This window comes from Girardinichthys multiradiatus, chromosome 6, assembly GCF_021462225.1.
Source record: "Girardinichthys multiradiatus isolate DD_20200921_A chromosome 6, DD_fGirMul_XY1, whole genome shotgun sequence".
Taxonomy (NCBI): Eukaryota; Metazoa; Chordata; class Actinopteri; order Cyprinodontiformes; family Goodeidae; genus Girardinichthys; species Girardinichthys multiradiatus.
Window position 1 is genome coordinate 34,610,628 of NC_061799.1, and position 22,975 is coordinate 34,633,602.

General features: G+C 40.7%; 1 protein-coding gene across 1 annotated transcript in view; it reads left to right on the forward strand.

The window, feature by feature from the left end:
• Positions 1 to 22,975, forward strand: part of LOC124869853 (collagen alpha-1(XI) chain-like) — a 133,644-nt gene that overhangs the window by 101,005 nt on the left and 9,664 nt on the right. Inside the window, exons 46-54 of the mRNA XM_047368016.1 lie at positions 7,232 to 7,339; positions 11,712 to 11,765; positions 16,143 to 16,196; positions 16,308 to 16,361; positions 16,602 to 16,655; positions 17,938 to 18,045; positions 18,227 to 18,280; positions 18,380 to 18,433; positions 18,783 to 18,836. Coding sequence (XP_047223972.1) covers positions 7,232 to 7,339; positions 11,712 to 11,765; positions 16,143 to 16,196; positions 16,308 to 16,361; positions 16,602 to 16,655; positions 17,938 to 18,045; positions 18,227 to 18,280; positions 18,380 to 18,433; positions 18,783 to 18,836 — 594 coding nt within the window. The remainder of the gene's footprint in view (positions 1 to 7,231; positions 7,340 to 11,711; positions 11,766 to 16,142; positions 16,197 to 16,307; positions 16,362 to 16,601; positions 16,656 to 17,937; positions 18,046 to 18,226; positions 18,281 to 18,379; positions 18,434 to 18,782; positions 18,837 to 22,975) is intronic.

A 22,975-nucleotide genomic window follows, 5' to 3' on the forward strand; every position in this document is an offset into this window, starting at 1 on the left:
GAGGTGTTAAAAATGTCTGTGAAGACTGGAGACAGCTGATCAGCGCAGTGCTTCAGGCTGGCTGGTGAGACAGAATCCGGACCAGCAGCTTTCCGGGGGTTCTGTCTCCTGAAGAGTTTGTTGACGTCCCTCTCCTGGATGGAAAGAGCCGTCCTCGGCGTGGGTAGGGGGCTGGTGGGGGTTGGAGGTGCCAAGGCCCCTCTTGAGGTTGGGGAGGTGGGGGTGGTGGATTGTGGCTGCAGCTGTTGGGGGGCGTCGTGGGAGATGGTTGCAGGACTGTCCCTTTGTCTTTCAAAGCGGCAGTAGAACTCGTTCAGGTCGTTGGCGAGGCGTCGGTCGTTGATGGAGTGGGGGGCTTTCGGCTTGTAGTTGGTGATTTGCTTGAGCCCTTTCCAGACAGACGCAGAGTCGTTGGCTGAGAACTGGTTTTGGAGCTTCTCAGAGTACAGTCGTTTGGCCTCTTTCACTGCCTTGCCAAACTTGTACTTGGCCTCTCTGTATATGTCTTTGTCCCCACTCCTGAAGGCCTCTTCCTTATCCAGTCTTAACCTTCTGAGTTTAGCTGTGAACCAGGGTTTGTCGTTGTTGTAACTCACCCTGGTGCATGATGGTACACAGCTGTCCTCACAGAAGCTGATGTAGGAAGTCACAGCCTCTGTGTACTCGTCCAGACTGTTGGTAGTAGTCCTGAACACATCCCAGTCTGTACAGCCTAAACACGCCTGGAGATTCTCCACAGCCTCACTGCTCCACTTCCTTGACGTCCTCACAACAGGTTTGCAGAGCTTTAGTTTCTGCCTGTATGCAGGAATCAGGTGGACCATGATGTGGTCGGATTGGCCCAGTGCAGCACGTGGGACGGCGTGATAAGCGTGATAAGCGTCTCTGATGGTGGTGTAACATAATAGAAACCATTTAATGTCAGTCAGTCAGACATTTTCTACTGCTTCTTCCATAGTGGGTCACGGGGAAGCTGGTGCCTATCTCCAGCAGTCTATGGGCCGGAGGCTGGGTACACCCTGGACGGGCCGCCAGTCCATCGCTGGGCAACACTGACACACACAGGATAAAACAACAATGCACACACTCATTCATGCCTAATATGCAATTTAGAGAAACAAATCAACCTAATAGGCATGTTTTTGGACTGTGGGAGGAAGGCGGAGTACCCGGAAAGAACCACGCATGAAAGAACATGCAAACTCCATGCAGAAAGAGAGTGAAAGGGAGTCGAACCCGGAACCTTCTTGCTGCAAGGCAACAGTGCTACCAACTGCGGCACTGTGCAGTGCTCCATTCATCTCAGAGTTAAACAAATTTCAATTAAACTCTTTACGGCGGAGTATTAGGGCTAGGTTAACATTATTTTTTTAAATTACGAGAATAAGGTCGGAAAATTACAAAAGGCAGAATAATGTCGTAATTTATATGACAATTCTCACAAAAGGTTTTCCATGCATTAAAATGAGGAATGTTGAGCATCTTATGAAGTTATACTAGTATCGGCTTCAAAAATTAAGACATTCTTAATCATTTACACATCAACTTATTACTAATATCAGGACTGAAACGATTGTGCATATGACTGTCTGTTTCGAAGAAAGAAGCACACGGACTTGGATGAAATAGCCTGTTTGAAGATGAGCTGCCGTTACTTTTTTTCTTGTAATGTTACGACTTTACTTTCATAATATTGTGACTTTATTCCCGTAATATTACCACTTTATCCTTGTAATGTTACAACTTTATTCTGGTAAAAATTACGACTTTATTTTCTTAATTTAAAAAAAAATAAATCTCATCCCCAGGCTGTAATACTCCGTCGTATTACTAGGCTAGTACAATTCAACTAATACTACCGAGCAAAATAAAGGAATAAAGAAAACGGACGAACTATTTACAAATAAAGGAACAAAGGAACCAATAAAAATTATGCAATTATATGACAGTTGGAATGGCCTCCCCGATCTGAATCTGAGTGGTGTTTTGTTATTGGACTTCTGTGCTAGTCACGGATTGTCCATAATGAACACCATGTGCAAACATAAGGGTGTCCATCAGTGCACTTGGCAGGCCCAAGCGCATAGTGAGGGTTTCCTGGGAACGTCTGGTGGAGCCCTCGGCCAGGGATGCATTCAACTCCCACCTCTGGGAGAGCTTTGACCAGATTCCAGGGGATGTTGGAGACATAGAGTCCGAGTGGACCATGTTCTCCGCATCTATTTTCGATGCTGCTGCCCGTAGCTGGGGCCGTAAGGTCTGCGGTGCCTGTCGCGGCGGCAATCCCCGAACCCGGTGGTGGACACCGGCAGTAAGGGACGCTGTCAAGCTGAAGAAGAAGGAGTCCTATCGGCTGTGGTTGACTTGTGGGATTCCTGAGGCGGCTAACGGGTACCGTGAGGCCAAGCATGCCGTGCCCCGGGCTGTAGCAGAGGCAAAAACTCGGGCCTGGGAGGAGTTTGGTGAGGCCATGGAGAAGGACTACCGGTTGGCCTCGAAGCAATTCTGGCAAACTGTCCAATGCCTCAGGAGGGGGAAGCAGTGCTTCGCCAACACTGTTTATAGTGGGGGTGGGAGGCGGCTGACCTCGACTGAGGACATTATCGGGCGGTGGAAGGAGTACTTCGAGGATCTCCTCAATCCTGCCATCACGCATTCCCTGGTGGAAACAGAGGCTGGGGACTCGGGGTTAGACTGTTTCATCACCCAGGCTGAAGGTGGTTGAAAAGCTCCGCGGTGGCAGGGGTTCGGGGGTGGATGAGATCGACCCTGAGTACCTCAAGTCTCTGGATGTTGTAGGGTTGTCATGGTTGACTCGCCTCTTCAACATTGAGTGGCTTTTGGGGACATAAGAAAGGTGACCGGAGGGTGTGTTTTAACTATAGGGGGATCACACTCCTCAGCCTCCCTGGTAAAGCCTATGCTCAGGGTGTTGGAGAGGAGAGTCCGGCCGATAGTCGAACCTTGTGTTCAGAGGTTTTCGTCCCAGCCGTGGAACACTGGATCAGCTCTACACTGTCTGCAGGGTATTCGAGGGTTCATGGGAGTTTGCCCAACCGGTCCACATGTGTTTTGTGGACCCGGAGAAGGCATTCGACTGTGTCCGTCATGGTGCCCTGTGGGGGGTGCTCCATTTGTCCTTTGTCACCGGTCCTGTTCATAAATTTTATGGACAGAATTTTTAGGCGCAACCAAGGGCCGGAGGGGGTCTGGTTTGGGGACCAGTGGATTTCGTCTCTTCTTTTTGCAGATGACGTGGTCCTGCTGGCCCCCTCTAGCCAAGACCTACAGCATACGGTGGGGCGGTTAGCAGCCGAGTGTGAAGCGGCTGGGATGAAGATCAGCTCCTCCAAGTCCGAGGCCATGGTTCTTGACCAGAAAAGGGTGGCTTGTCCTCTTCAGGTTGGAGGGGAGTTCCTGCCTCAAGTGGAGGAGCTTAAGTATCTCGGGGTCTTGTTCACGAGTGAGGGAAGAATGGAGCGGGAGATTGACAGACGGATTGGTGCGGCTGCCGCAGTAATGGGGGTGCTGTGCCGGTCCGTTGTGGTGAAGAGAGAGCTGAGCCGAAAAGTGAAGCTCTCGATTTACCGATTTATACGTTCCTACCCTCTCCTTTTTGGGTCGGTTTGGGTCATGACCGAAAGAACGAGATCCCAGATACAAGCGGCTGAAATGAGCTTCCTCCGTTGGGTGGCACTCCCTTAGAGATAGGGTGAGGAGCTCGGCCATCCGGGAGGGGTTCGGAGTAGAGCCGCTGCTCCTCCACATCGAGAGGAGCCAGTTGAGGTGGCTCGGGCATCTATTCTGGATGCCTTCCTCGGAAGGTATTCCAGGCATGTCCCACCGGAAGGAGGCCCAGGGGATGACCCAGGACACGCTGGAGGGACTATGTCTCTCGGCTGGCCTGGGAACGCCTATGGCTCCCCCCGGAGGAGCTGGAGGAGGTGTCTAGGGAGAGGGACGTCTGGGTGTCTCTGCTGAGTCTGCTGCCCCCGCGACCCGGTCCCGGATAATGTGGAAGAGTGGAAGACGACGAGGACGAGGAACAAATTATGCAATTATATGACAGTTGGATATGTGGATAATTATGTTTAAGAACCAAGGTTTATATTGAGTAATTTGGAAATGAGTTCAAATTAGTTTTAAGGATAACAATTGGTATGTCTTCAAACAACAAGTAACAATGCAAAATCAGAAGGTAAGTAAAATATTATTTCAATAAAATAATATTTTAAAGAAGGATTTACCAAAATAGAAATCAACCTTTTTGGATAATTAATTCTTAATGTTTAATTTACCATCCTTATTTTGGTAAAATAATGTTTGAGGAAATATTATTTGTTGGATGTGAAACCAATAATATTTTTGGATAATTGTTTAATGTTGTTTAATTAGCTATCCATATTTTAGTAAACAATATTTAGAAACTGATGTTCGCTAGATCAGAAATCAAGGATCTTAATGTTTTAACTAGCCAACACATGAAGTAATGGACTAATAAAATGGCCGAGAGGAATGTCTATGGGCTCTCATAAGATGGCGACGAGTCTAATGAAAAAATTCACCCTGACTGACGCTAGCTTTAGCGGTTTTAGCTAACAAAGCAAAGTAGTTTTTCTACTAACCATCTTAGTTTTACATGTCCTTGAAGTACCATTAATACAAATTTAAAGGTGTAAATGTGCCCTGGCAGCCCCTTATGGCCAATCCGGAACAAATAAGTAGCCGCAAGGCTTAGAGGTCGGTTTATAATGGCGGAGAAGATTGCCTACTAGCACTGAAATAGTTCAACCAAATACAAAGCAATAACATCATGAAATAAACAATATTCAAGTTGTTTCATCCTAAACTAACTTTCTCTGTCCAAACACCACTTCTTACGCGAACCATTCCGCAGAAGGAGGACAGGAGGTCAAAGGGCGCTGGTTTGGTTAGTGAAGGTGTCTTTGGGCACAAACAAAAAAGCCATGGTGGCTACTCTAAGTAGCAGCTGAAGAAGTTTATGCTGGGTTGGCACACAGGAAGGCAGAGCTGTGATTCCTGTCTCTTCTCCGGGAAGGCGGAAGGAAGCCTCTTCACCCGACGTGAGAGAGAGACAGAGTCTCTTCTGGGGCATCTCTGGCTCAGATTGCTTTTTTGCAGAAACTCAAAGAGAAAGGTTGAAGACAGGTTGTCATAATTGCCCATTTAGCAAGATCACTGGGTACTCTAATAGCAGATTATACTTACTTGTGGTTGTTCTCGATCTATGGATACCATCAAATCATAGTCAACTTGGAATCCATGAACTCTTCAAAGTAGTATAGTCTTATCCTCGCCAGTAAGTTTCAAAGACCTTCAATTTCACGAGCTCCCCCCTCCAATGTTACAGCTGGGCTGATACTGGTAAATGAGAATGAGGCAGAGCTAGGAAAATCGTAGCTGAATGACTTCACAAGGATTCCAGCTGTGACTCATTGTTCCTGGGCTGGAACAAGAGTAGGCTAATGCTGTATTTAAGGGTGCAGAGTTTTCTATCAGAATCTGTGTCTGTGTACAGTTCAGTCCATGTTCTGGCTTGTTTTTATCTCTGGCTGGGCCACAACAATCTTGATGCGCTTTACAGGAAAAAAAGGTCTAATTTATGCTCCACTATATGAACTCCAATTTAGTCTAAATAAGTACACATCAGTCCAATTTTATTCCAGTTACAATGATTTACATTTAATTTGTATAAAGCCTCCAACAAAGCAGTTTGCTAAATCACATTTTAGCCATAGTTGGATTTTGTTTCTTAGTAGATGTTTTTTAGAAAACAAAAAAAGTTGATTCTGCTAAAAAATACTTCACTTTATGTATACACAATTTTTTGTTGTGACTTAATCTGCAAACAAAATTTTAAGTTCTTACTAATGTTCAATTCAAAAGACGATAACACTAGATTTAATACATTTTGTTTTTGTTATATCCGCTTGGACTTAAATTTGTCTTCCTACTTTATAAATTTAGGGCTTTGATTTAAATATAGGTAATAACTAGTGCTTCATATTCACTTTATGCAGCGATCCGAAAAACCAACAGCTGTTTGACTGCACCACTGGCTAATACAGTCTCTGTTTTACTGTACATGTCATTGGAAAGGATGAAAAAACACTTACATTGCCAGGGGAAAACCCAGATATATAAGATTGCATATATAAGATGGTGTGTTGGTGACTCTTTAATAGTGTGACAGTTCCTTTAAAGTTTCCATTAAATGGGTCAGAGGTAGCACTTGCATAAGCAAATTCAGACAAATCAGTGATGAATGCTGTTTGAAGGTGACTAACAAATTGAGCAGAGTTTAAATCTAAGCACTCTAACCTCAGACACAACTCTGTTTCCAGTATCCATGAGATTAGGTTTGCGACTTGGTTTGTTAAAGCGTCTCTAAGCTTTAGGCCACTTTGTCTGAGACTTTTCTTTTCAAAGCTGTGCTCGTTTTCCCCATAATCAACTAACATTTCCCTCTAAACTGTTCTGCATTCAGCACCATCGCCTGAGGCTCACTACATGTCCCTGGGCTCAGCAAGAGCTCCTCAAGCACTTTCGAGTGCTGACACGTGTTTGAACTTAAAACTCCCAGTCTGTCAGCAATTCACTCTTTCCCCACAGCCTCGTCTTTCTATCCTCTGCAGCTTGATGCACCTCTGACTTCACAGAAGTCAGCATCTTTCACATACCAAAACCCTGTGGCAATTCTCTTCTGTATCTTGCGTTTTCCTGATGAGAGTCTCAAGTCGGAAAACCCTCAGGTAGCACAGCCAAAGGACGTATCATTAAGGTGTTGCCTCACCCTCGTCCAGTTCTGATTCAAGTTTTGGCTTCATGTTTTATTCTCAAAAGGATCAAATAGTTTTCACCGTGCTGCTTTGCTGTATGCTCTAAATTACCTTTGACAGCAAATGTTTAATTTTCGAGAAGGCTTTTGATGTGGTCAGAATGACTACATGAAAAAAACTCTACAACACACAATCACAAAGTTGTTGAAGGTAATATTATATAAAATCAATAATATAGCTTTCTAAAAAAATGTTGTCATGTGTTTCCTAATTTGTTCTACAATGTATTTGCAGATTCCATGCCTTTCCATGTGAGCTCAGATATACTATGTAACCTTGAAACGTATTAGGAATAAATAGATACAAGTTTGAGGGATTTTATTTGCTGCAGCTACAGCTAATGAGATTTTATGAACCCTGCCCTCCCACAGGGCAGTGATGGTGAGGCTGGGCCAAGAGGACAGCAGGGCATGTTTGGCCAGAAAGGAGATGAAGGACCCAGAGGATTTCCAGGGCTGCCGGGACCCATCGGACTGCAGGCAAGTCTCCATCAAATCTGCTGCTTTTTTAGATCCTCATTTTCAGTTCACTACCTCTTATTTTGTAAACACACAAAACCCAAGTCACGTTGAGCACCATCCCGTCGGGTATGCATATAGTTGCTCTTCTGTCGGACCCCTTCTATGCAATAATATTTCCTCCAAACTCCTTGAACCTATAGCATTTCATCTCCCAGTTTGCAATACATCAAAACAGAGCATATTTTATTAATGCAGCTTTGACTCCTAATAGCACTTTGTTTAGCTCTGGGTAAATAATGCTTTACCCACTCAAGGACTTTCCTTGGTATAGATGGGGCTGAAAATCCTTCACTATCATTAACATTTTGGTGTTTTCTGTTTTCTATTGAAATTACTCTAAATTTATGCAGTAAACGTCTATGCTGCAGTGCCCTTGGTCCAAAACAGACCCTAGGTTGTATATGACAAAACATTCAAAGCATTCAAATCTACTTTTCCATGTTGGCTATTTTGAGATTGGTGGAAAATTACACACAAGGTTCATTTCCCTGAGGATCAGAAACATCACAAGTTTTTTGTATTGAATGCACAAGAGGAGAATGATCTGAGGGCTTTTATCAATAATTAATCCACAGTTTTATTTTCCAACTCAACACACGTTGAGCTGAAGTTCTCTTTTTTTTTAATGCCAGCTGTTAATTGATTTCTGTTGCTGTCATCAAAGAAGCAATGACACATTTATCCATATGAAAATGAAAGCATGATGCAATAGACACAGTATGTACCTTGACTTAATTGATTCCACTATGGGGTTTTGCAGGCACGATCATACCATACAGATGACCTGTAGGTTATCTTGACTATTAGTTCAACCTTCTAAAAAGTTATAGGAGAAGGCCAAGTGCCGTCCTATTAGTAAAGAGTATCAATAATTGTGCAACAGGTCATTTGTTAAAAACAATTATTTCCTTACATGGGATTTATCTGCACTGATTAAATATACTCAAAGCATAGATATTTTCCCCCACATTTTCCAGTGTGAGTTATGCTGCTTCAATAACACAAGTGTTGATCTAAAGGTTTTGTACACATTTTTATTAAGGGTGTCAGTAAATGTGGCAATGTATGAAATCAAAGCATAATCAAAGAGCTAAATCTGAAACAATTCTCATGCATGCCTGGCCTTTTTTTCAATCTTGCACAGTTTTTTTAAGCAATGTTACTAGGTAAAGACATTTTAAATACCAGTAATATAATGAAATGTTTCTGAGAAAATAAAAATGCTAACATTTAAGAACTGTTATCTGTTAATGGATGATACTGCAAGCAACACACAGGAGGAGTAGCGGTAAAGCTGAAACTACAGTATGATCCCATCACACCAGCACTGATCAACACCAGCTACAGTATTGATGCTATTGATATTTGGATCAATCTGCCATAGCCACTATCAGAGAGAGTATGCTCAGTATGTATGGACTGCAGTGTGACTGCAGGATAATGTTAAGCCTTAGGTTCTATTAAGGATTCGACCTGTAATGTACTCTCAAGTTAAGACAGTATCTCAAATAAAGACTATTCAACAAGTGTTAGCAGTAAGCTTTATGCCACCGTTGAATTCAAAAAAGATCAAAAGTTTTTTTGGTTTTGTTTGTCAGTAATTCAATTCAAATATGTTAAACACATAGATCCACATAGAATATATTTAAAGCTATTATTTCTCTTAATTGTTAACTATTATGGCTTATAGTTAATGAAAACACAAATTCAGTTTCTTAGAAAACTGTATTACATCAGACCAATATGAAAGGATTTTTAATGCAGAGATGTTATTTTATGGCCTACAGATTGATGGGGAAGACTGCTGCCCTCGCTATTGTCACCTTCCACAAAATAGGATAAGTCAAAAAAGGTTACCGCTAAATACGCTGGCTGATCACAGAGATATAGTTCAAGTATATTAACTGAAAGTTGAATGGAAGGAAAAACTGCTGTGAATACTGTACACAAGCAGCAGGGATTAGTCACAGCCTTAGGATTGTGCAGCAAATTTCAACCATTAGTTTGAGGGAGATTTAAGACGTGTGGATTGCAACTAGAGTCAGAGCTTTTAAGAGCTACCACACATAGACTTATAAAGAACATGGCCTACAACTGCCATATACATTGAGACTTGAGACTTTTAATGACCATGGCACCACTTTGCTTGATCAGCCAGGAATTTGGCCTAATATAAACCCCATCATCAAAATTAAGAAAGATAAATGCTTAAAATACATCACTCTGTGTATCAAATGCACATATATAATATGAATTTGACTTCTTGAAATCTTTTACTGAAGGAAAATATGTTATACAATTATATCCTTTTTAATCAAGGTGCATTTGTATCTCACCTTCAGTGGAAATCTCTCTTGTTATTTTTATTTATTGTAAACCCAGATTAGATAGAAGTGGAGGTTCAAGCTAATGGCTAGTGTCAGAAGAGCTAAGACCAGAGTAGACTTTTACCACCTTAAAACAAATCTAATCTGTAAATTAGATGCAAACACTGTTATGAACTTTTAAATTGCTGTCATACTTTAATTGGGCAATTCACTCTGAGAAGAAATGCTTTACATGTCCTCTTCTCAGTATGCGTTACATCTGCTTTTTTTTAAAAAATAACCGCCCAATGCAATGGCAAAATTTGTTCAAAGTTCAGAAAACAGCATTTCTATAAACCTACTTAAGATTTAATTGTATGATGACAGTAGAAGTCTGCTTTGGTAGTGGCCCTTCCTTGTCTTGCAGTTAACTTCAACATCCGGGACCAAATAGTCTGATTTTTATGCTAAAGGCACCTAGGTAGTCATCTACTCCTAGTAAGATAATAACCTTTTACCTGAATCTCACTTTGTAAACATAAAAGAAATTGGGGCTTATGAACAAAAAGCTCAACATTAGTACATTGATTCATTTAAGTTGATGAGCTAAAGGAAGAAACTTCCTTTGATGACAATGAATAAAGGAACAGCACTCTTCACAGTACCTCAAAGTCAATTATCCAAGGACCCACTGAGGATAAGCAAAGCTCCATTGGTCAATAGGGCTAGATAACGTTGTTATTAAGTGCAATTGGCTTTTAATTAGGCATAATGCACTCCATCTCAACTCTTAATTATTTTTTTGGCTACGCTGCCCTTCAATACACAGCAGCAGCTGTTGCAAGTTCAGCTTTTCAATGTAATTATCTGTAGCATTAATGATTTTTGACTCAAAGGGAAGGCATGTCTTCGTCCTGAAACCCTTTTGTCAATTCGCGCAGAGTTTGCTGTGGAGTAGTGGAGTCCTCCCTGAGAGGATGAATCCTTTTGAATAGGAGTTTACGATGAGGACGCAGAAGAAAGTAATTTTTCACATTTATGTTGTTATAATTCAAGGCTAGTGTGGAAGATGGAGTGTATGCCAAGTCTGAGCATTTATTGATTTCTTCTGATGTGTGTTCAAGGATTGTTTGTGTATATGGTCTTTAATAATTAAACTTATAATGTTTCTTTTCTTTCTTCCTAGTTTATATTCTTCAGTACTCGTGTTTAATAAACAACAGTTACACATATAAAATGGATCAAAATATTTTCTACCATTATACATGAGAAAGTAGTATACAAGAAATGAGCTTCTGCTTAATTTATTTTCCCATTTTTACTGCAGTCTTGCCAAGAACCCACAATACTGAACTCCCTTTGAGGGCCCATTATAAATTGATTCCAGAGCTACTGTAAATCAACAAAATAGGCTGAAACTATATGTTACAGCACTGATTGATATCCACGTCATTTTGTTTTTGCATTCCAATAATTACAGCTGTTTTCCATACCTTAATGTGTTATACATACTCCATCAATGTGGTTTGGATAACACAACACATAATAACTGCAATTATGTAGACAGACAATAGGCAAGGTGACACGTTCTTCATCCTTTCTACACATCCACCTTTCCGTGGTACATTCAAATTCTGTCTGTTGAGCGTGACTGAATCCCAAAGCTGTATAATAGGTACCGCCTGCACAGTCGCATTCGTTCCACTCTGCTGTGGACGTAGATGGATAGTTTCCACCCTGCAATTTACACAGGCTGATTACACCCAATTCTCCCATACCCTTTAATTACAATAGGTGTCCCTTTTGACTAATTGTGTGTTTATGCTCCAGGGCTCTGTTAGTATTAATGCACACTCAATCGCTTTGCATCCCAATGCCCTCTTATTCAAAGTGTGTCATCTAAAAGTACCGGGTAATGAGCGGCACAAATGTATATATGTTCCTGTCCGGGAACTCTTTAATATGGACTGCTCCCTCATTTTACCTTAGTTTCTGTGTACTAAGCGGTATTGTCATCTTTCCAGGGTTTGCCCGGCCCTCCTGGTGAGAAGGGAGAGAATGGAGATGTCGGACCAATGGTGAGTGCAGCTTTTTCTGCAACTTCTTTACATGCAGTCCCACTTCAGAGGACTGCTGATTGTTTGAATGTTTTTATTGGTGGGTGAGTTTGGCAACTCAACAAGGAAAACATTTTTCATTTGTGTCAAATGTATTGATTTTAGTGTTGAGCTGAGGGTGCAAACAGTTGACTAGAGCAAGCTGAATTAGAGATTTATAGGATGGATATTTATGGTAGTATGCATATACAGCAAGCACATATGGGTACATTTATATAAATAAATGAATAGATTTTTGTAATTATTGGCAAACTCATTTTCTAGATTAATTGCAGACAGAGTGGCAAATTTCAAGCTTTTATTTTTTGATATTTGTCATAATAACTTACAGCCAGAAATAATAAAATTATTACATTATAACATAAATAAGCTATTTTTGTTTGATAACTAGGATCAATTTTGCCTCCAGAAAAGCTTTTTCCTTTCACTAAGCTTTCTGCTAAAATGATTGGTAGACAGCACTCTAAACCTTCTGCTTCTTTAGCAACCCTCTTTTTGGGGCTTACCCTTCTTGTAGAAGTTCTTAATAAAAATTTCAACATGACATGATGATATGATGTCCAACAGACAGTTATTAAAACTCTTCACATGAAGGCTAACCCCAAAAGGTCATTGTTCAGAGAGCTTTGTATGTAATCATTTTAATGGAAAGTTTCAGTCTTATGTAATTTTCAAACTTTCTCAGAAACTGTCTTTCGGGTTTTCCTTTAGCTATATTCCATAATGTGTGTGTGTAATGAGTCTAATGTTTAACGATCATGTTTTGAATTTGATTACCAAAAACAAATTTGCTTTTTTGAATAAAAATTTACTTGGTGAGATGCACCTGTAGTTGCTGCAACATATGCACTCTAAAATTGCTGGGTTAAAAATCCTGTTTGGGGTATTTTGCCAAAACAGTCCTGGACTGATCCATTCCTGGGTTAATTTCACAAAATGCAATTAGGTTATGGGTTTAACCCAGCACACCAATATTAGATGTTTATCCTCAAAAATGGTTTACTGGGACTATGGTGCAACATAAAGGCTACAGAACAGTGGTCTGAAAAAAGAAATCATAACCAAAATTTTTGAATGTTAAACAAATCCCTTGTTCTCCAGTTTCAACTAAAGTCATAACCAGAACATTTTATTGATTTTATTATAGAAGGTAGTTTATTTCTCTTACCATGTCTAATTTCATCCTGTGAAAGAGGTTCAGTGAAGTCTGATCAAGTTATTTCTGTTAGTTGAAAATAACAGTCATTGAAGAATAATGATGTTATTTCTAGTGTCTCTAACCAAACCAACCAGGTCAGTATTTTGGACCCATTCTTTGATGAAAATGTCCCAACAAAATAAACCCAGCTTTAATATTAAATAAAAACCCTGCATTTACTTAAAAGTGTGCTGTGCTGTTACATAGAAATAAAACAACTATCAACAGCATTATTTCATATTTTCTTCCATCTGTGTAAGGAAGGAAATACAGGAGTTGGACAATGAAAGTGAAAAACCTGGTTTTAGACCATAATAATTTATTAGTATGGTGTAGGGCCTCCTTTTGCGGCCAATACAACGTCAAGTCGTCTTGGGACTGACATATACAGGTCCTTCTCAAAAAATTAGCATATTGTGATAAAGTTCATTATTTTCTATAATGTAATGATGAAAATTTTACATTCATATATTTTAGATTCATTGAACACTAACTGAAATATTTCAGGTCTTTTATGGTCTTAAAACGGATGATTTTGGCATACAGCTCATGAAAACCCAAAATTCCTATCTCACAAAATTAGCATATTTCATCCGACCAATAAAAGAAAAGTGTTTTTAATACAAAAAACGTCAACCTTCAAATAATCATGTACAGTTATGCACTCAATACTTGGTCGGGAATCCTTTTGCAGAAATGACTGCTTCAATGCGGCGTGGCATGGGGGCAATCAACCTGTGGCACTGCTGAGGTCTTATGGAGGCCCAGGATGCTTCGATAGCGGCCTTTAGCTCATCCAGAGTGTTGGGTCTTGAGTCTCTCAACGTTCTCTTCACAATATCCCACAGATTCTCTATGGGGTTCAGGTCAGGAGAGTTGGCAGGCCAATTGAGCACAGTGATACCATGGTCAGTAAACCATTTACCAGTGGTTTTAGCACTGTGAGCAGGTGCCAGCCAGGTTGTGCTGAAAAATGAAATCTTCATCTCCATAAAGCTTTTCAGCAGATGGAAGCATGAAGTGCTCCAAAATCTCCTGATAGCTAGCTGCATTGACCCTGCCCTTGATAAAACACAGTGGACCAACACCAGCAGCTGACATGGCACCCCAGACCATCACTGACTGTGGGTACTTGACACTGGACTTCTGGCATTTTGGCATTTCCTTCTCCCCAGTCTTCCTCCAGACTCTGGCACCTTGATTTCCGAATGACATGCAGAATTTGCTTTCATCCGAAAAAAGTACTTTGGACCACTGAGCAACAGTCCAGTGCTGTTTCTCTGTAGCCCAGGTCTGGGGAATGCGGCACCTGTAGCCCATTTCTTGCACACGCCTGTGCACGGTGGCTCTGGATGTTTCTACTCCAGATTCAGTCCACTGCTTCCGCAGGTCCCCCAAGGTCTGGAATCGGCCCTTCTCCACAATCTTCCTCAGGGTCCGGTCACCTCTTCTCGTTGTGCAGCGTTTTCTGTCACACTTTTTCTTTCCCACAGACTTCCCACTGAGGTGCCTTGATACAGCACTCTGGGAACAGCCTATTTGTTCAGAAATTTCTTTCTGTGTCTTACCCTCTTGCTTGAGGGTGTCAATAGTGGCCTTCTGGACAGCAGTCAGGTCGGCAGTCTTACCCATGATTGGGGTTTTGAGTGATAAACCAGGCTGGGAGTTTTAAAGGCCTCAGGAATCTTTTGCAGGTGTTTAGAGTTAACTCGTTGATTCAGATGATTAGGTTCATAGCTCGTTTAGAGACCCTTTTAATAATATGCTAATTTTGTGAGATAGGAATTTTGGGTTTTCATGAGCTGTATGCCAAAATCATCCGTATTAAGACAATAAAAGACCTGAAATATTTCAGTTAGTGTGCAATGAATCTAAAATATATGAATGTTAAATTTTCATCATGACATTATGGAAAATAATGAACTTTATCACAATATGCTAATTTTTTGAGAAGGACCTGTACAAGTCCTGCACAGTGGTCAGAGGGATTTTAAGCCATTCTTCTTGCAGGATAGTAGCCAGGTCACTACATGATACTGGTGGAGGAAAACGTTTCCTGACTTGCTCCTCCAAAACACCCCAAAGTGGCTCAATAATATTTAGATCTGGTGACTGTGCAGGCCATGGGAGATGTTCAACTTCACTTTCATGTTCATCAAACCAATCTTTCACCAGTCTTGCTGTGTGTATTGGTGCATTGTCATCCTGATACACGGCACCGCCTTCAGGATACAATGTTTGAACCATTGAATGCACATGGTCCTCAAGAATGGTTCGGTAGTCCTTGGCAGTGACGCGCCCATCTAGCACAAGTATTGGGCCAACCATCACTGATCCACCCCCATGCTTCACTCTGGGCATGCAACAGTCTGGGTGGTACGCTTCTTTGGAGCTTCTCCACACCGTAACTCTCCCGGATGTGGGGAAAACAGTAAAGGTGGACTCATCAGAGAACAATACATGTTTCACATTGTCCACAGCCCAAGATTTGCGCTCCTTGCACCATTGAAACCAACGTTTGGCATTGGCATGAGTGACCAAAGGGTTGGCTATAGCAGTCCGGCCGTGTATATTGACCCTGTAGAGCTCCCGACTGACAATTCTGGTGGAAACAGGAGAGTTGAGATGCACATTTAATTCTGCCGTGATTTGGGTAGCCGTGGTTTTATGTTTTTTGGATACAATCCGGGTTAGCACCCGAACATCCCTTTCAGACAGCTTCCTCTTGCGTCCACAGTTAATCCTGTTGGATGTGGTTCGTCTTTCTTGGTGGTATGCTGACATTACCCTGGATACCGTGGCTCTTGATACATCACAAAGACTTGCTGTCTTGGTCACAGATGCGCCAGCAAGACATGCACCAACAATTTGTCCTCTTTTGAACTCTGGTATGTCACCCATAATGTTGTTTGCATTTCAATATTTTGAGCAAAACTGTGCTCTTACCCTGCTAATTGAACCTTCACACTCTGCTCTTACTGGTGCAATGTGCAATCAATGACTGGCTACCAGGGTGGTCCAATTTAGCCATGAAACCTCCCACACTAAAATGACAGGTGTTTCAGTTTCATTGTCCAACCCCTGTAAATCTGCTAATGAGTCCAGTGGCAGCATATCATTCTGAACACTCTTTCTGACAGGGTCCACCAGGTCCTCCCGGTCCCAGAGGTCCACAGGGCCCCAGTGGATCTGATGTAAGTAACATTTTTATTCTGATGTGTTTAATGTTTCTAGACTTTGATCTAAATAGAAATCATAAACAAAACTAAGATGTAACACCTCATATGGTTGGAATTTGTCCTTAGGGTGCACAAGGTCCCCCTGGAGGTATTGGTTCAATGGGAGGTGTTGGTGAGAAGGTAAGAACCAAGAAACCGTAGACTGTTATAGCAAAAGTGATGTTCTTCCCAGCTTCTGCGGTAGAAATGTATTATTTTTTCATTTTTATTTCCTTAGGGCATACTATGCCTCAAAAGTCAAAATATTTATAGAGTTTGTCATTCTACCTTTAATGTGCATTGCTGCAAAAGATGTAAAGGTGTCTGATCTGACACAGTAAGTATGCAGATGTTAATACATTTTTTTATGTGATTTTACAGGGAGAAACTGGTGAAGCCGGTAACCCGGGACCACCTGGAGAGCCTGGTATTCAAGTAAGTTTAGATTGAGAAAATAAAATTCCATCTTAAATGATACTGAAAGCATTTTTGTACCAAACTCAAAAAATCTCTGCTGCATATTTAACACATGATATGGCAATAACACAGTTTGTCCACATGTTCAAAGTTTTCCTGGTAATTTGAAAATCTTATTTTTAACTTGATATGTTATATCATTATTTTACGTTTTACCCATCTGGATTTTTTTAGCCAACTTTTTCTTATCTACATCTGGCCTCGTCTTGATATTGGCAAAATAGTCCACCTTCTAGGGTTGCATGTTATTGGGGGCAACATTAATGTTTGAGGAAAAAAAAAAACATTTGTGCCCTGAATGAGTTCTCAGTTGCTTATTTGCATGTCAAGTCTATGTAGAGTGAGTGTCTTCTGTTTTGTGAAGATTTCCATTCATGCTGCAGAAAAGGAGTCAAGCAAGATTTGTGAAAGAACTTAAGAGGGGTGGTCGTTGGGAATTATATAAAGCAAGTTTAATTCATAATTTTGAAAATGGGCTCATAGTTATTATTTTGCAGTTGTGTTAGACCACCAAAAATGCTACATGAATTACACAAACCAAGGTGAATTAGCTTAGTTTTGATTCTGGTTTTTGCAGTGTTTTGTAATAGGGATTGAGGGCGTGGCCTGGAGGGTGTGGGGATTGGGTGCAAAAGGAGGAGCTCACTGTTATAAATGGATATTTAATATTTGGATTAGATGTGTAAATCTCATAGTTGTCATTGATCTAGGCAAACGGTACCTACTGTTCGCCTGTGACTAAAAACGCCTCATCTTAATGATGGACGTGAGGTCCCTTGTGTGTCAGTCCATCAGAGGGTATTGATCCCTGCTGCCTCATATCTGTTTACAGTGATGAATAGACGTAGTGTAGCAGAGCAAATCAAGGTCAATATCAAAGGTGCTCTGCTGGCAGTGTCTAGAAAAGAGCTGATCTCCGATAGTTAAACTCATGATTTTAGACCTGCAGTAATGCTTCAGCAACTGCTCTTAGCCATAGCCAATACTTTAAGTGTCCATTTCTGCTTTTAGTAGAGCCAAAATAATCTACTAACACTTAGTATTATGTGGTTACATTTTGTGAAGCAGATGATGTGGGCTAAATAGTTAGACATAGTTTAGTCAGTTTTCTCTCCATAGATTATCTTGTGCTTGTCTTGATATCAGCTGTGCTGAAAAATGTAACCACACTTGTCTTGCTCAGGGTTTTAATTGACGTATTTAGCCTACAATGACAGAGCTTTGATGCAATTTTCCTCAGGGCCTTCGAGGAGAGATTGGTGAGAAAGGAGAAACCGGGCCACCTGGAGCTGCTGGACCCCCTGGTGGACGAGGACCCCCCGGAGACGATGGTCCCAAGGGAAACCCAGTATGTGGGCTGCTCTTAAACACACACACACAGAGCTATGCCTGATGCATCATTAGAGCTGTCAGCGACAGCCTGATTTTGTCATATTTCTCAGTTGAGCTGTCTGCTGCCAGAACTGTTGTTGACACTGTCGGACACGGCTGAGTCAAACTCTCATCTCAGTATCTCGATTTGTCTGTAGGGACCTGTCGGCTTCCCCGGAGACCCTGGTCCCCCTGGTGAGCCTGGTGCTGGGGTAAGTGCTGCATTTTAAATTTTGTGTTGTATTAACAGGACTATGGGTGCAGAAATAATTAAATGAGTCCAGTCTGGCTCACTTATGTGTTTATTTTAGGGTCTTGATGGTTTACCTGGTGATAAAGGTGATGATGGAGAGGCTGGACAACCAGTAAGTCTAATTTAATGACATTTTCTTCTTTGCTAGTACAAAGAAAAAATCACCATAGAGCCCTATTCGGCTTTATTTACAATTTGAAAAATGTACAAAGATTTTCTCCCTTTAAGCTTTCCCTTTTCAGCATTTACTAAACTTTAAAGTAGAAATGTTAAATACATTTTTGGCAGTAATTGCAATGAGTTGAATCAGAAAAGCATGAAAATGTTTTGAGTTTAAGTGTTGAATATTCATCCTGTGTAAGAGAATATTATTCTTTTTCCAATCACATGCAGAGCTCATTACCTAACAGCATTTAATTTCTATAAAGTGGAGCTAAGTGTCCCTATATGCTCTAATGTAGGGTCCTCCAGGCCCATCTGGTGAAGCTGGAGTACCAGGGCCTCCTGGCAAAAGGGTGAGTAATTCTTGAAGTGATGCATCAGATAAGATAGTCCTGTTCAGCTTTTAAGATGTTCTCTATTTTTAAAGTGCTCTTAGCAAGCCCCAAGCTACTTCATTACGCACTGATACATATTTATGATTGTATGCTTAGGTTTTGAACTTATTTCCCTGCGTTTCACTGAAAATTATTCCCATGAGAAGGCATAGAGTCTCCAGAGTTTGCAGTGATTGGAGATAGCAATCATTTTGTAAGGAAATACAAAATGTTTCAAGATTCTAACTCAGAGTAATGAGAACAGATTATTGCTGGAAATTTGGTGTGAACATAAAATTGTATCACTTATTGCCTTTAGTCAGTTAAACCTGAACAACGATTATTTAATTTTACTAAAAACACATTTTATAATTCTTTGGGAGTATTGTGATTTCAACAATAAAGCATCCAACTCTTGTACCATTTAAAAACCAACACATGATAAAAGAATATGGAAGTTCATATAATTGATTCATATGTTTTATAGTGTATTGATTTAATGTTTCTTTTTGCAGAAATTTCAAACTTTTCTTCTAAGCTTCAGAAAGTGCAAATATTACTGCAATTTATGTATTTAAAAGCAGACCACGTACATAGTGCACAACTACAAACATTTTCCTAAGTTGTTGGAATAATAAATAATCAGGGTTTAGTCCCTAAGACATTTTGAAATCCTTTTTAAATTAATATTTTTGCTGTTTTGGTCATTTTAAACCCTACCTTTTTGGGTATGAAAAGGAGCTGTTTGCCACAGGAAGTTTCTTGCTGACCTTGTGGCTTTAAATACTTGCCAATGAAAGGCAGGAGTGGATCCAGTGGTCCCAGGTCCTGTGATGTAACCAGGGGTTCAGTCCATGCCTGCAGATGCATGCAGCTAGGCAATGTCCAAAACTGAATGTGGTTCTCAAAAAGCCAGCCTGCATATCTATATAGAATTCAATTAACTATTAACGTCCAAAAATATGCAGGAGCGTAAATCCCTTAGCAAAAAAATATAAACTAGTAGCAAGCCAGCAGAAAATATACTCAACACACTGCATGTTAACCATGATAAAATATAGTAAAAATCATATTCTAATGTTACACACTTCTGGTTTTACCGGTTTTTTTTTCCTCGTTTGAACATACAGAGCTGTAACAGTGATGCCAGTTAGCATTAGTTTTTGTAGATTTGCAGGTTGCAAATCTATAAAAACACATTGGAGAAAATCACAAATATTGGTCTAACTATAAGGATGAGATAACTTGTAATTTTTTCCCACCAGCCGTGACTGGAATTTATCAGCATTGACCGTAACTAGCTTACACACAGCATGTGCTGTTGCCTGCTACGGTTTCTTCTTTTACTCCTCTTTCCTGTTATGTAAACCACATAGCGCATTACCTCATACCACCTACTGACAGTACATGTCAGCAAAACCAAAACTGACATGCAAACAGATTTACTGTCACATTAAGTTACAAAATAAACAAACACAAAATAAATGAGAGCAAAAACATAAAATAATATAAATAATACAACAGTCCCACTTATAGGTGTTACGTATATTTTAGTCTTCTTACTGTGAGCCATTGGTAATTTATATTAGAAGCAGAGATGAGTTTCAGAGAGTTGTTGTGGTTCCTATTTCAAAACAAAGACAATGTAGTCACAAATTTGGTGTTTTGAATGTTTGTTTTTTTCACTTTACACCATATGTTTGCAGTTTGAGTGGTTTACAGTCATATGTTTGCCTAGTGTATATAGGTCCTTACAGTTTCTCTGAGATATCCAAAAGGCTGCCAACATTTGCATATCTAACGGATTTTGTTTTGACAGGCACATACTGAAAGCTTAAAAGGGTAAACCAGAGTGTCTTGGTTGTACATCATTCGTCCTTCCTGTTATCTGCTTTACGTCTCGCCCTCTCTTGCAGCGTGAATGAACCACCGACATGCCATAGAAAATAGTTTCCCTTGGCTTCTTACATCTGTTATTCCTTTAACTTCCTTTTTAACACCTCAGTGACAATAGTGAACTGAGTCTTCCATCCTCAGTAACAGCACTTGGATAGAATGTGTTCACTGATCAGAAAAAGTTTGTGTTTATAATCACTATCCAATTTCTCAGGGCATATAATGCTATAATGTAGAGGTATGATAGGAGGTACAGTACAGACCAAAGGTTTGGACACACCTTCTCATTCAAAGAGTTTTCTTTATTTTCATGACTATGAATATTGTAGCTTCACAATGATGGCATCAAAACTATGAATTAACACATGTGGAATTATATACTGAACAAAAAAGTGTGAAACAATTGAAAATATGTCTTATATTATAGGTTCTTCAAAGTAGCCACCTTTTGCTTTGATTACTGCTCCACACATTCTTGGCATTCTGTTGATGAGCTTCAAGAGGTAGTCACCTGAAGTGGTTTTCACTTCACAGGTGTGCCCTGTCAGCTTTAATAAGTGGGATTTCAAGCCTTATAAATGGGATTGGGATCATCAGTTGTGTTGTGCAAGAGGTGGATACACTACACAGCTGATAGTCCCACTGAATAGACTGTTAGAATTTGTATTTTGGCAAAAAAAAAAGCAGCTAAGTAAAGAAAAATGAGTGGCCATCATTACTTTAAGAAATGAAGGTCAGTCAGTCCAAACAATTGGGAAAACTTTGAAAGTGTCCCCAAGTGCAGTCGCAAAAACCATCAAGCGCTACAAAGAAACTGGCTCACATGAGGACCGCCCCAGGAAAGGAAGACCAAGAGTCACCTCTGCCGCGGACGATAAGTTCATCCGAGTCACCAGCCTCAGAAATCGCAGGTTAACAGCAGCTCAGATTAGAGAACAGGTCATTGCCACACAGAGTTCTAGCAGCAGACACATCTCTAGAACAACTGTTAAGAGGAGACTGTGTGAATCAGGCCTTCATGGTAAAATAGCTGCTAGGAAACCACTGCTGAGGACAGGAAACAAGCAGAAGAGTCTTGTTTGGGCTAAAGAACACAAGGAATGGACATTAGACCAGTGGAAATCTGTGCTTTGGTCTGATGAGTCCAAGTTTGAGATCTTTGGTTCCAACCACCGTGTCTTTGTGCGGCGCAGAAGAGTTGAACGGATGGACTCTACATGCCTGGTTCCCACCGTGAAGCATGGAGGAGGAGGTGTGATGGTGTGGGGGTGCTTTGCTGGTAACACTGTTGGGGATTTATTCAAAATTGAAGGCATAGTGAACCAGCATGGCTACCACAGCATCTTGCAGCGGCATGCTATTCCATCCGGTTTGCGTTTAGTTGGACCATCATTTATTTTTCAACAGGACAATGACCCCAAACACACCTCCAGGCTGTGTAAGGGCTATTTGACCAAGAAGGACAGTGATGGGGTGCTGCGCCAGATGACCTGGCCTCCACAGTCACCGGACCTGAACCCAATCGAGATGGTTTGGGTTGAGCTGGACCGCAGAGTGAAGGCAAAAGGGCCAACAAGTGCTAAGCATCTCTGGGAACTCCTTCAAGACTGTTGGCAAACCATTTCAGGTGACTACCTCTTGAAGCTCATCAACAGAATGCCAAGAGTGTGCGGAGCAGTAATCAAAGCAAAAGGTGGCTACTTTGAAGAACCTAGAATATAAGACATATTTTCAGTTGTTTCACACTTTTTTGTTCAATATATAATTCCACATGTGTTAATTCATAGTTTTGATGCCTTCAGTGTGAAGCTACAATATTCATAGTCATGAAAATAAAGAAAACTCTTTGAATGAGAAGGTGTGTCCAAACCTTTGGTCTGTACTGTACTTTTGGAGGCTTTTACCTGAACATGATCACTGGGTACCGTGGGTGTTTTCTAATTGCATTATCAATGATTAAATATTTCTTTGTTGTGCTTTTTATTTTCCAAGCTGAGAGGTTTGACTAGCATCATACACATTAGTTTACAATGTACTTCTATGGCCTCACTTAAATGCAGGACAGGTATTGTTGATCATACATTTTAAAGACGTTGGTAAGCACTTTTTATCCCTATAATTTGTATTCCTCTGGCTAACACTGAATAAATTAGACTTTGGTTCCGTGTCCATATTAATGGACTTTGTGATATAATTTTTCATCCTTCACAGGGTAATTCTGG